The sequence below is a fragment of the Anoplophora glabripennis genome, unplaced genomic scaffold (assembly GCF_000390285.2).
Source record: "Anoplophora glabripennis isolate ALB-LARVAE unplaced genomic scaffold, Agla_2.0 scaffold654, whole genome shotgun sequence".
In the NCBI taxonomy this organism is placed as follows: domain Eukaryota; kingdom Metazoa; phylum Arthropoda; class Insecta; order Coleoptera; family Cerambycidae; genus Anoplophora; species Anoplophora glabripennis.
In genome coordinates this window covers 89575-104166 of record NW_019417027.1, presented here as the reverse complement: position 1 = coordinate 104166, position 14592 = coordinate 89575, and the positions used below count along the sequence as shown (strand labels likewise).

Below are 14592 nucleotides of genomic sequence, written 5' to 3'. Positions count from 1 at the left end.
TGGAGTTTTGTTAGTGATACATGTATTGATATAGACATAAAGGTTGAACTTTTTCTTAAGGTGTTACTCGATGCGGTTGAGGTCTGTTTACCAATGAAAACTAAAACGCAACATAATTTCAAATCTAGTAATACTGCCTGGTTTACTCAAGAGCTTGTCACTATGAGAGAAAAAATTAAATTTCTTAAGAGACGTGCATTGTCAGCATCCAACCCCATGTCCAGGGAAACCTTCAATTCCTATCGCAATAAGTATCGTCTGGAATTATCTATAGCCAAAAAAAGCGCCAATGACAACTATATAAATACATCTACTAATAAACAAGCAGCAATGTGGAACCTCATAAAAAATAAAAATGACCGCAGTTCACCTGTAAGCGATTAATTAAACGCTAATGAGTTTAATATTTATTTTTCAAATATTGCAGAGCGTTTTTTGAGTGAGCTCCCGCTTCCCAACAAGTTACCTTCCGAGTTTTTGACTGCCCCGAGGTCACAAACGACTTTTAAATTCAGAGAGTTGTCTTTTAATGAAGGAAGGACCATTCTAAATAACTTAAAAGTAAAAAAAAGCAAAGATACTTATGATTTGAATGTTCCAATCTTGGAAACTCTTAAGAACATTATAATTTTTCCACTATTTAAACTAATTAATCAATGTATTAGCTCCAACGTATTTCCTACAGCTTTCAAGTTATCCAAGGTTATTCCTGTTTTTAAGAAAGGTGAGAAAGATGATGTAGGTATCTAACTACCGACCAATATCTCTTATTCCCGTTCTGGCAAAGGTTTTCGAAACTGCCTTAAAAATGCAAATTGCAGAATATTTTGAAAACAATAATTTATTCCATTCTAATCAATACGGTTTTAGGAACAAAAGGTCAACAACTTTAGCTATTAACCAGTTGACTACAATTATTTTAAACAATTTTGAATCGAACAATGTTGTCAGTGGAAATTTTTACGATTTGACTAAGGCATTTGACTGTGTGTCCCACAGAATTCTCTTAAATAAACTAAAATTTTACAATTTTGATGACAATAACGTGTCCCTTATTGAGTCTTATCTATCGAACAGAACTCAGTATGTTTTTTATAATTCTCGTTCGTCCCACCTAACAAAAATTGTTCATGGAGTTCCCCAAGGCTCAGTATTGGGCCTATTCTATTTCTTATCTACATCAATGATTTCCCAAATTGTGATATAACTACTGATTTTATTTTATTTGCCGATTATACTACCGCTTTAAAGTCTAATAACTTAATTAAACTCACAGAGGATTCAGTGGATACGCTGCCGTTGATAAAGGACTGATTTATTGCTAATAGATTGAACTTAAATGTTGACAAAACTCAATCTTTGCTTTTTACACTTCGCCATATCAATACTTGTGATAACTCAAATAGCATTAAATTTCTTGGAGTTCACCTTGACACTAAATTGAGTTGGGAAAAAACATGTCAATGATTTATTCGCACGTTTATCTAAGAATATTTTCCTACTGCGTAATTTGGATCGTGTAGTATCTAAGCCTGTACTCATATCTGCATATTATGGTACTTTTCATTCCACCATGACTTATGCAATTTTGAACTGGGGTCATTCGTCTCACAGTGATCCAATTTTTGGTTTACAACGTAAATGTATTAGAATTATGGCTGGAATAAAATACAGAGATGATTGTCGGGAGCACTTCAAACTGTTAAATATTCTTACAATGCCGTCAGTTTACATATTTGAATGTCTCATTTATATAAAAAATAATCAGAATAGATTTGTTCGACAAGAAAATTTTCATTTTCATCATACTAAGAGAGCGACGCAATATTAGGTCTAAATTTCATAGATTAGCGAAATCCAGAGATGGCACAAATTATTTTTGCATTAAATTCTTTAATAGACTTCCATCTGAGATTCGATGATTAAATTCAGACTGTTTTAAGGCCATAATTAGAAAATATCTTAAGAGGAAAGCGTTTTATAATTTTGATAAGTTCCTTGCTGACAAGTTTTTAGATATTTAATGTATGTTCGTAATATTCACTTTTTTATGCTGTTTACGTTATATTTATCTGAATGTGTTTTTTTGGCTTTAGTGTAGTATCGCTTATATGTTGCATCTTTCGTGTTTTTCTTTCTTTGACTTGTGTAAACATTTTAATGTATTAGACACCAATAAATGATTTGATTTGATTTGAAACTTTGTTTATATCAAAATATGTGCAAATTAGATAGTTGGCATTGCGATATTCGAATACCTTGGTTCGCGAGACATCGGATTAAAAAAAAGATCGAAATTCGTCCATTACAAGCCGAGATAATGGAATTTTTTCAGTCTCGCAGCGAATGCACCCTCCCCCACTATTCGTGTTTTGAGTCACTTTTCGCGCGTGCGAGCGACAACTTCTCCACCGATTTATCTATGTTGCCGATAAACTTTGACCGCTTATATCTCGAGAACCAATAAACGGAATTTAACTTTTTTCTAAAAAAAAGAAACGTCTTTCCAAGTATTTTAAAATTATAATTTTTGAAAAAAACTAAATTGCAAATTGATAAATGTAATCTAATTGTTTAAAAATTAAAAAAAAAAGTGTTAACTTTAAAAATTTACTGTGGCCATTTTAATCAACCGCTTTCAATTTTTCAAAAACCAATTGAAAAGTTGAGCGGTCTTTTCTATGTGAAAAAATGTTCAAGTATCTAGATGCTTCATTTGAGGCTGTGCAACATTTTGAAAATTCGAAATTTTACCTTCAAAATTTTTTCAAAAAATTATTTTTATATTAATGAAATTAATAATTATATTAATGAAATTTAGTGTGTTGTTTTATTATAGTCTAAAGTTTTTTTTACCAAAATTAAAATGCCCTCGCAGCAATTAAAATATTTTTAAAAAAATATCCAAAAAAAAACTTGATTATTTTGCCTTTTTTCATCAATTATTGCTATTTTGCAACATCGGTAATAAACTTAAACATTTTTAACTTACAGTATATTGTGCAGAATTCAATTCTAAAACTTTTTTTCCCTCTCCAATATTCTTCCAAAACGCATATGTTCAAAGATATAAGTAAAAACCTCAGATAAAATAGTTATTTTTAAAATTTTTTTAAACATTTTTTTGCAATTTTGAAAACGTTCCACACCTCGCCGAGATCTATATTGAAGGTAATCCAGCAAAAATTAGCTTGCTCCCTCTTACATCCAAGTGGAATATTTCGACAGATCCGCCCTAGATTATTCTTATGTAAATTAGCAAGTTCTTTTGTTTTACCTCAATATTTTAATACGTAATTTTTTATTTTGTCGTCAGATTCAAGGTATTTTTCAGCTTCAAAATTGTTTATATTCATATTTAATTATTCTGTGAAGTATAGCGTGATTGTAAAAAGCGATAAACTTAATAAATTGTTACTATTAGTTAAAAAAGAATACCAATATCAAAATTGTTGTTATTACAACTACCATATTTTAATAAAAAAACTAAGAAAAGTTTCTAAATTAATAATTTAATAGTTTTAAAAAATTATTAAAACAAAATGAAGGAAAAAGATAAATGATATATCTGTATCAATTTTAAGATATTACATATAAGTGTAGGTATGTAATCAATCAGGTATATTTTAAAAACCTTCATTCAAATTTATGTAAATGTAAATGATGTTTCAAACAACTTATGTACAATGTTTTAACCGGAAAAATTGCTTAATATAAAGTTCAATAGTCATTTCCTGTAACTGTGATATTGCTGACAGAACGTAATCTAATCTCTAATACTGCATCCCTGGCTACATTTTGTTATACTCGTAAATCGCATTATCTCAAGGACAAATAAACACTTGGCTGGCGCATTCCTTGTGAACAGCTAAGGGGTTTGATTCAAAGCAACCATGATAATTTTCATTACAAAATAAAATAATATTGATTCCTATTATTACAATACCAGTGTAAGATATTATCTAAAAATATGCGGGGTGATCCAATAAAAAGTAACTTTAATTAAATTGGTTTTCGAAATATTTGAAAAAAATCGAAATTTTGGAAATTCGTTTTTGTTTCATTTCAGCCTTGTTTAAGGTGATATTGAAAAAAGAACAACACTTTCTCATGGCCACTTTTTGCCCTCTATCGAATGGCATAATCAATTTTTACATGTAACGTTTCGTCTCTCCAGGACCATCATCAACTTCACTTTTTTAAATACGACCCTGAAAATTTTATTACATTTTTTGCAAGCCTCGATGACCCCCAATACTGTACTGCCTCAGCCCGAACCAAATTCAGACGTTTTGTCTCGGAAAAATTCATCTTCAGTGTATTCGTTCTAAACTCATCCAATTTTTTTATTTAGATTTCTTTGTTTATTGAATTATCGTACACTGCGAGTGTCGTTAAACCCTGCGAAATCCATCTAGTATAGTACGTTGTACGGGAAGTCGGCAACTCGACGCTTTTGGGAAGCACCAATGCCCCAACCATCCCGCCAAACTTGACCCCGCGAGCTCGCGGGCGATAAGAGGGAGCTGCGCGCGCAACTCGTTCTTCTGTAAGCACGTATCGCAAAAAAAAGAGTTTGCGGGCCGGTTAAATGATAAGGTCACGCTTATAACTTGTCAGAACGCGTACGCGGAGTGATCGGCGAGGAAGGCAAAGAGGATCGTCCCCACTTAACACCGGCGATAAAAGTTCTATATAACTGTGTTGTGTGTAGTTGTAATTTCATTTAAGTGCGCGAGCCCCCAAACTAGGGTCCATTGCTTTTTTTAGGTAAGTCCCCCAATGCTTTTATTGTTACTGATAATGAGACTGAGAATTTATTAGTAAAGTACTGATTGTGAGTGGATAGGTGCTGTACATTTTTTATATACTTCGGACATTTAGCCATGAAAACTATTCGTTTATTTTTGATTAGTGATAAATATATAATTTATTCTTACGAAAATATACATTTTATTAATAAAACCCTACTGATTATTTCCAGTTCTGTTGTTTTCGCTCACAATCTGGCTTGTAAATTAAACAATTATTTTAATACTTACATTTTCTACATCCTCAACTTACACGAGATTTTTCCACTGAAGTATGCAGGTTCAATAATTTTTATCTTGCAATCTTGCAATTGTTCGAGTTCAACGTCTTTTGCTGTACGTCAATTTTGATGATTAATTAAAAACAAGCCGATTGAATTGTACATGTTCTTTTGTTCTGTGTATTTAATTTAAAACTTAATTATTTCTCTGATTATGACAATTAGACCGATCAAAATAACTTACTTAGAGGGAAAAAAAAAAGAAAATTGTTACCTGGACTTTTATAAGTGGAAATGGTAAAGGGGCTTATGATAAACAAAAAAAAAATAAATGCGTGAGCAGGGGCGGCGGTGGGTTGATTTGGTGGGTTGAAAAGTTACGAAAAATTGTATCATTGGGATTTCTGGCGAAAGTTGACGTCAAACAAAAAAGTATCCATTGCAAAAGTTGTAGATCATGCAAAAATCTACAACTTTTGTAGAGGTCACTTTTTAACATAACCTCAAAATTTCCGAGAAAAATACGAAAAACAGGTTTTTTTCAGATTTTTCGTTTTTTATTTCTGATTTCCGCAAAAATAATTTACTTTTAACGAAACTTGGTGAAAATATACCTTTCTCTGTCTTAAATAACCTAAATTTTTTTAAATAAAAAAATCCAGGAATTTCTGAGATATTCATTTTTTTCTTCCTGAAACACTTTTTTTTCAAAGAAAAATTCTACTTAAAAAAAATCATGGTACAGAATTCTGCCGGTAATAATTTTTTTCGTTTTTTTCGGATTTATTTCGCGTCAACAGTAGACTGCAGTTAATACTTTGTATTGCTGAAATCTCAAATCGTCCAGAGATAATTTATCATTTGTGCATTTGTAATTAATTCGACTTAGATGTTTATAGCAATACCGTACAAAAATAAAGTTTTGGGTCAAACAATGAGACAGTTTTTTTTTTATTTTTTTCCGTAGAATTGAATGGTGTAATCAGTTTTTGAATGTTTTTTAATTTAAACAAATTATCAACAACAACTGAAAAATTCATTGTTGCCTGTAATTTTTTATTTTTTGCATGTTTTTGAACTGTTATTACAGATTTTTTTATTTCACCAAAAAGTATATGTCAAATCGAAAAAAATAATTACCGACAGAACTCTGTACGATGATTTTTATAAGTAAAATTTTTCTTTGAAAAAAGAGCGTTTCAGGCCGAAAAAAATGAATATCTCAGAAACTTCTTGATTTTTTTAACTAAAAAAAATTGGGGTTATTTAAGACAGAGAAAGGTATACTTTCACCAAGTTTCGTCAAAATTAAATTATTTTAGCGGAAATGAGGAATAAAAAACGAAAAATCAGAAAAAACCTGTTTTTCGCATTTTCCTCGGAAATTTTGAGGTTATGTTAAAAAGTGAGCTCTACAAAAGTTGTAGATTTTTGCATGATCTACAACTTTAGTATTGGATAATTTTTTGTTTGACGTCAACTTTCGCCAGAAATCCCAATGATACAATTTTTCATAACTTTTCAACCGTCCAAATCAACCCTCCGCCGCCCCTGCTCACGCATTTATTTTTTTTTAGATTTTTTATAAGCCCTTTTACCATTCCCACGTATAAGTCCAGGTAACAATTTTTTTTCTCCAAGTGTAATTTGGTTGGACTAAATATACGAAGGGTTTTATTAAAGTTTTGTAAATTGAATTATGTCCTTTGTACAATTTGACTTAATGTCACACGACCGCAGTTTTGCCGGGGAAAAATCTGATGTGTGTAGATTCTTGAGCTAATACGGAAAAAGTTACTTTAGGAGACTGTGTTTAAATTTTAATGCTATAAAGTTTCAAGACCAGTCAAATTGTCAAAAATACGTTGTTGTTTTGCTAAAATTTGGTTCAGTAAACAAAGACACGTAAAAATTAGGAAAAATTTCGTAGGATTGAATGAACTGCTTTACCTCAGCTGAATGTTAGGGCTTCATTTTCAAAATGGCGTCCAAACTTCGTAAAAAATTTTTTTTTTTTCATTAAAAACAAAAACTAAACATTGGTTTTCGAAAACAATGTTTTAGACAAAAGTTGTAGAACTTTTTATAACAAAAATTTTGAGCCCTGCCCAATATCAATTGATAAACAAATGTGTTAGTTATTGCAAAAAAACGGCTAATTACATTTTTTAAAAACTTCTATATCTTTAAAACGAAAATTGATTTTTTTACGATACTTTCAAAATATGCAGTCCTTGCCAAGTAGAATAAGTGCATTTTGTAAAATTGCAAAATATACGATAATATTTTAAAAAATTGAGTTTTTCGAATACATTTTTTTCAAGTTTCAATAAATCATACAGTAATGCACTTACGTGACCCATCTTGGTCTTAAAATTTTCTGTAAGTTATGCTTTCCTGTGCAAATTGTGCACATATTGCAAAATAATTGTAAATATGCGAAAAATCTACCGAAACTTTGACTTCTCTTTCTTCGGGTCGGAAAATGTAGATATTTTTCTTATCGTTGAAATTTAATCGGAATGGCATGGTAAAGTTTTTTAAAATTTAACAAGAGTAAAAAAATGTTTAAAATTAAATTCTGCTGTGAATTAATACTATTATTTTTCAATTCGGTCGATGGAAAAAAAGTCATCCCCAATGAACACCTTGTAGTGCTTCAATTAACTTTAAATCATAGTCAAAGAAGACCAGTAATAAACCTAAATCACTTACCGAATTTGGTTCTTCTGCGGTAAAGTGTTGCAAAGATATTAATTTTTTTCGAAATTTAGGGCCCCACTTTGGGGGTTAATAAGTCCTCAGGGGTGCATCTTTGTATATAGGTAAGTTTGGTTAAATTACAATATTTTGGAGACCCCTAGATTCACCTGCCCTGTGTCGGTTCTTATGCGGGACACCCTGTATAATAACCTTGAAAGCTGGCAGCACTGGCCAAGAAATGAGAAAAGCACCTAGCAACAACTGCAAAACATATGGGTGTGGTGTAACAAAACAAAAATTAATCGACAAACTTCGCGAGTTGTTACTTTGTAGCTTTGTAGAATATTTATTCGTTAAAGAGACAGAGGGCGCTCAAGTTGAAAAAAAAATTTAAATTCAAAATATTCCTAAGCGCTTTTTTTAAACGTTTTTGTTACACTGTTTTTATCATTCACGATTCATAATATGCAATACTCAGTGTCAAGTGGTGGAGATGTAATATTTATTAATGATTTATGTGGCTAAATTACCAGCAAAATAATATTTTTAAATTGTTATTATACACTAGTCGGTATCTGCTTTGGTTTGGGTGAATCGTATATCCACGGAGATTTTTGGCTTTCTGGCGTCAAATATCACTAGAAATGAAAATTTTTCTATGCGCATAAAAAAAACGTGGGCTTAACTTTTGGCGGCACAATATGTTTAAAAAAATCGAAAAATGTCATATTTTTCTTCCTATCTAATTATGTATCTTTTCAAGAGTTGATTCTAGGCGAAAATAGAAGAGGCAAAAAATGTTTGTAATTAAATTTTTTACAAAACATGACTAGTTACAAATCGACTGAATCATGATTATTGTAAAAATCGAAAAAATCGCAAAAATGGGGTTAAAAAACATTACTCTTTAGGGAATTTTTTGGGGTCTTTAAGTTGGGTATAGGACCTTCATACTTGGCTCAAGAAAAGTTCATGTTATGTAGAATCATCACACCAAATTTCATCAAAATCGGTTCGACAGATTTTGCATAATAATTTTGCAATCCAAATTTTGAAAAAAAATTTGCAAATTTTCAAAATTTTGCAAATAACTGAATATTCACTCAAATCAAATTTTTTAATGTATTTTTTAAAAATTATTGGAAACGCACTTCTTAAAAAAAAAACAGATCGATTGGTCAATTAGTTACGTAGTTATAGCCGACGAAAGTTAACCGTCATTTACACTAAATGTACCGGGCTAATTTTTCGAAAAATACCTTTGGTATTCCGAGTACTTACCAGGTCTAAGTTTGTAATACTTTTCCTCATTGATAACCTACTTTATAGCGCTTTTAAAGTTATTTATGCAAGCGAGAAGAAAATTCAAGAAAATCGTACGGATGGTGGTGGTGGGGGAAGCAGAGAGCGCGGCCGCTTCGGCCTGCTTGAAATTGAATCGGCAAGTTCAAAACGGCGACGCGCTTAAAAATTTTTAATATCTCAGCTTCTAGAGGTCCGATTTTGATAATATTTTTTTAAATTGATGTCTCGCGATTAAAAAAAAACAATTAGCGTATTTTAAAATGCCTATCGTTAATAATTATTGGTCTTTCAACAGTTCGATTATTATTTATCTTTAAACTTCCTTTAATTATCAACTTTATTTTTTATTGTATCAAAAGTAACTGCATAAACTTATATACTGTTTATCAAAGATCAAAAACAAATTCATTTAAATATTTTAAAATTGTTTTCAAAATATGTCGCAAATTAGTAAATTAATTAATTAATTAATTATTAATTTAATCATCATTTCTTTTGTGATTAAAGTATAATTCAAATATTATTTACTATTACAAGCAAATGATAAATTAACTCATTATATTACAAAAATACAAAATTATAATACAAAAATTCGATCAATGTTTAAACAAGCACCAAAGCTCTCCTAATTGATAGATTCGAAATTTTCAAAAAGCGTTTGGAAGCTTGAGAGTCGTTCTATAAGTGATTAATTTTTCAAGTATCTAAGGGCCTTGGTTTTAGCTGTGCAAAATTTAAAAAATTTGCAAATTTTTTTTTTTTCAAAATCTGGATTGCAAAATTATTATGTAAAATCTATCGAACCGATTTTGATGAAATTTGGTGTGATGATTCTACATAACATGAAGTTTTCTTGAGCCAAGTTTGAAGGTCCTGTACCCAATTTAGACACCCCAAATAAATTCCCAAAAAAGTAATGTTTCTTAATCCCATTTTTGTAGATTTTTTCGATGTTTACAATAATAATCATGATTCATTCGATTTATAACTAGTCATATTTTGTAAAATTTAATTACAAACATTTTTTTCCTCTTCCATTTTGGTCTAAAATAAACTCCTGAAAAGATACATAATTAAATAGGAAGAAAAATATGACATTTTTCGAATTTTTTTAACATATTGTGCCACCAAAAGTAAAGCCCACGATTTTTTATGCGCATAGAAAAAAAAAATTAATTTCTAGTGATATTTGAAAGCCAAAAATCTCCGTGGATATACGATTCACCCCAATAAGGACTCTTTGAAACAGATACCGTCTAGACTATTAATCAAATATTACCTATAACATTTTCAAAACACTTTTTGTTTTAACATTGTAGTTATGGAATCAGCTTTCTGGAAACATTAACAGTTGGTTCATATTTTCTAAACATTTATTTAAATATTTTCAAATATTTTTTTCCGGGTGACAAAATATTCGATTAATTAAAAAAGGCCCAAAAGCAATATCCTGTTTTACCCTGTCTCATCTGTGTAGAACTGATTATTATTTTAATTATTTTCAGCATGAATATAGGACCCTCCACGAGCTTGCCACGCGGCAAGTTTGAAAAGGGCGGGAACGCAGAAACTAAGGGTAAGATATTTCAAATTAATTTGATCACCTTCTGTCTCTTAAAGGCTTTCGAGAAGTTGAAAAACTGGAGGCTATCGCCAGAAAACCAGCTAGCTGGAAAATTCGACGATGTAGTCTTAGAATGTAGCGAAGGGGCCGTTTTAATACAAACAAAATATAAAAAAAATAAGAAAGTCACCTTTGAAGAACTGCTTGCTACCAACTCCAAAGACAACAACTTTAGTCTGGCCAAGTATTTTCTGTCATATCAAAAAGACAAGTCTAACTTTCGAGTAAAGAATGCTATCATATGTACCAACGCTTCTATCGTGGTAGATGGAGACAACCAGAAATTTTTAAACAGACAAATTGCCACTTCCGAGAGCATATTATACTGCCCAGGGCACGTCTGTTGGTTTTACACGTTCAATGAAACGATTGTACCCGTTTTAAAAAAACGAATAAAAGAGACCAAGAACATCGACGAAGGAATAGCCACAGACGACAATATTAGAGATTTTCTGGAGCACTTCCAGTTTTACTACGATTATCCCTGCGGGACAGACCTGAGAAGCGCCACGGAACTGTTGTTGTCCTACGTAAGACTGTCAAAGAACGTTTTTAATAAAACCACCCTGCAAGATATACATTTTAAAGTGAAAGAATGGTTTGAACGTCCGAGAGGCCCATGCGAATACTTAACGGAAGACGGAGTAAAGGCGATGTTTTCAGAAAATAACGCTTTAACCGTTCCGCAGCCTGACACGTTTCAAAAGACTGGAGACGCTGGGATGAAGAGCACGACGTTTCACATCCAAATAATCACCCTGTGCTTTTTAAACGCGTTGGGGAAATTCAAAGATTGGAAGCTATCGTTCAAGAATAGGCGAATGGGAAAATTTGATGATATCGTCTTGGAACGGCCAGACGAAGTCCTTTCGATACAGACCAAATATAAAGAGGGTAAAATTTCATACAGCGAACTCCTCTCTACCAGCTCGAAAAATAACTTTTCTTTGGTCAAGTATTTTCTACAGTATCGAGAAATTAAGGCGGAGTACCGAGTGGCAAACGTTATCATATGCAGCAATGCCGCTATCAGGGCCGATAATGACACACAAAAGTATTTAAAAAGACAAAAAGCCACTCGTGGGAGTTTATTATATTTGCAAGGACCCGACTCATTTTTTTACACGTTCGACGAGACGTTTATACCTATTTTGAAGGAACGCTTAGAGAATCACCTGGAAACAGTCAAGGAAGAGGAAATAAGAGATTTTTTGGAACACTTACGACTTTATTGCGATTATCCTATGGACCTAAAAAACAACATGGAAGAGGAGTCGCTGCGTGGTTTCAGGCGGTACGGTAATATTTTCCACAACGTAACCCTCCAAGATATAATTTTTAAAGTGGGGGAATGGTTCGAGCACCCGCAGGGAGAGTGTGAATACTTAACGGAAAGCCTAGCCAAGACGATGATGTCAGAAATAAGGAGCCGCAAATACAGCGAAGAGTTAGACCAATACAAAGTGCTGTTCGACAGTAATAAAGTGGCGTTCGACGATACGAAGACAATATTTTACCTGGCTACCGGAAAGGAGTACTTGTTACACGTAGTAAAGATTTTTCGTGCCCTCCAACATAACGGAATAAAGGCTCTGTACGTCGATCCCAATGAGGACCTAGATGTTAAGATGCAAGTAATAGAGGCGTTCGATCGTCCTTGTCACGAAATTTTAGTAATTACTAGGCCAGAGCTGCCTCCGTTTGATGTAATCATGGAAGTATACGCGAAGATAAGAGGAACTTTGGAGAAGTACGCATACAAAAAAATCCTGCTTGTAGCCAAATATGACGATAAGTTAATTCCACGACTTGGAATCGAAAATATTTCTCAGACTATTAAAGGATGGGTCACTTTCGACGACTTCCTATCAGAGACACAAACAAACTTATTAAAAAAACAGATCGTTTTCAACGAGAACATCACCAGTTTAGAAGATACAAAAATGGGTAATTGCTTGGTCCAAATTCCTAGCATTCTGGATAAGATTGTTAGGGACGAACGAGTAATCGTTAAGCTTTGTGTACGTACGTTGAAAATCAAAGGGATCGAACAAAAAATTATACTATTGAATATAAATGATTCCGAATGGAAAACTATCCCAGTTGACCCGACAAGAGAGAGTCGGGTGCTGGAAATCGAAAAATAATAATCCTGTTTGGCCACTACGGCCGAAACGTAGGCAGCTAAATATTCTTAGATGAGCAAGGTGTAGAATTTTTTTGCAAATACTGTAAACGTAGTATCGCCCTTAGCTTCTAGGAATTCCAACATTGCCTACACTATTCGACTTCTGAAGAGTGATTTGCCGATACCAGCAGATCGCCTCCAGAACATTGGTGCGAATATTAATATTAGAAACATAGCCGGAGACATATGGCATGCAACCTACAGGGCATTTCCACAAGACATTACTCCAAGAAGGATTTCATAGGAATTGCTTCCTCGAGGAATTATTGAACATCGCAGATCTTATAATATCACCGTTTCTGTACAGATTTCATTGAGACGCCCTGTATAGTGTCACGCAGTCGCTTCGGTAGTAAGTATAAATTCCCTGCGAGGATCTTCGTATTTTCGGATAGAGTTCAGGGAACTTTAGATTATGTTAGAATTGTATTTTTTTTAAGTAACCTTGTTAGATTAGTTGTGTATTTAGGTCTTTTAAATAGAGGTTTAAAGTAATTAATTTTTGCATACTTTGCACACATACCTACCTATAATTGTTAGATTTAGTCTCATTAAAACACTGCCTAAATAGATACTTCTTGAATTTTCTTAACAGTATCCAGTATCACACTTACATTATAAACGACGCCATATGCAATATCAGAGCTGTAACACAATACTTAAAGAATTTCAGGAACACCTTTTTATTTATTTATTTTTTTAGAATGTTATATTTTTCTTAAAATGTCTAAAATTTGTTAAAATACATATTTGAAAACCGTAAATGAACACGTAATTATTATTATTATAAAACTTTTTTTGTTTCATGTATAAACTTTGCCTCCTTGAGAATGCGATCGTCTTGGAAGAATTTATCCCAACCTACATCCTGGACGGAGGAACACCGTAATGAAGACGAGGCCTGCCCGAAGATTAAAATTTCTGCAAGGTAGGACGAAAGGACGTCCCCCTAACTAATGAGGTTTTCCAGGTTTTCCTCATTCCTGCACCGAATGGTGGTTGGGGTTTACCAATTAAGACGCTCCTGGGCGCACAAGCGGCATATGGAGTAATGGTATGCCGTCCCCTCTCCCGCACTGGGCTAGTTGAAATATTAGAATGAGGGGCAGAAACGTTTATACGTTTTGTTACATAGCTTGCAATGTTACCGCAAACTGAGTGTATAAATAAATATGTTGTTATTACACATTGTTTTTTTTTATTTTAATTTGTGAATAAATAAGTCGGAAACTTGGAAAATAATTTAAAGTAGGCTTTGAAAACTGAAAATAAATTCAAATCGTATATGATTTAATAAGACTTTTTTCAAAATGAACTCTTGTGAAAACTATTATTCCATGATGAAAACGACCCTTGAAAATGAATGAAAATGACGTTGAAATTAGTAAATATAAAAGCTACGGCGTTTTTAAAACAAAAATGAAATCATATATCAAAAAAGTCCAAAACTCTTCCACAGGAAGAAATACGTTTTTACTAAACTTTTGTTAACTTTTCAAAAATAATTTGTGGTCCAGTCCCTCTGAAGGCGAAAATAAGGTAAAAGCTCCCAATTTTTTCGGATAGCATGGATTTTCTTAAAAATTTACATACAAGCTCATCTTCGACACCCCACTTCAAAAGTTATATTGTCTAGATGTGTGCTTTTTTCCATTTGGGGGTGAAAATTACCCCTTTTCCGAAAAATATGCGAAAATCGCAGATTTTCGTATTTTAAAGATTCAACTCATGTTCGAATAT

The 14592-nt window shown here is 32.5% G+C and overlaps 1 protein-coding gene across 1 annotated transcript; it reads left to right on the top strand.

Moving 5' to 3' along the window:
- Window positions 1-4626: 4626 nt before the first annotated feature.
- On the top strand, window positions 4627-14038 carry LOC108909959. The gene is made up of 2 exons (XM_018714436.1): window positions 4627-4770; window positions 10546-14038. The coding sequence occupies exon 2, from the start codon at window positions 10547-10549 to the stop codon at window positions 12809-12811; it is 2265 nt and encodes a 754-aa protein (XP_018569952.1). The 5' UTR covers window positions 4627-4770; window position 10546; the 3' UTR covers window positions 12812-14038.
- Window positions 14039-14592: the final 554 nt, after the last annotated feature.

What these genes read in the sequence shown, in the direction of transcription:
- LOC108909959 (XM_018714436.1), top strand. Translation starts at nt 10,547, where the DNA reads ATGAATATAGGACCCTCCACGAGCTTGCCACGCGGCAAGTTTGAAAAG.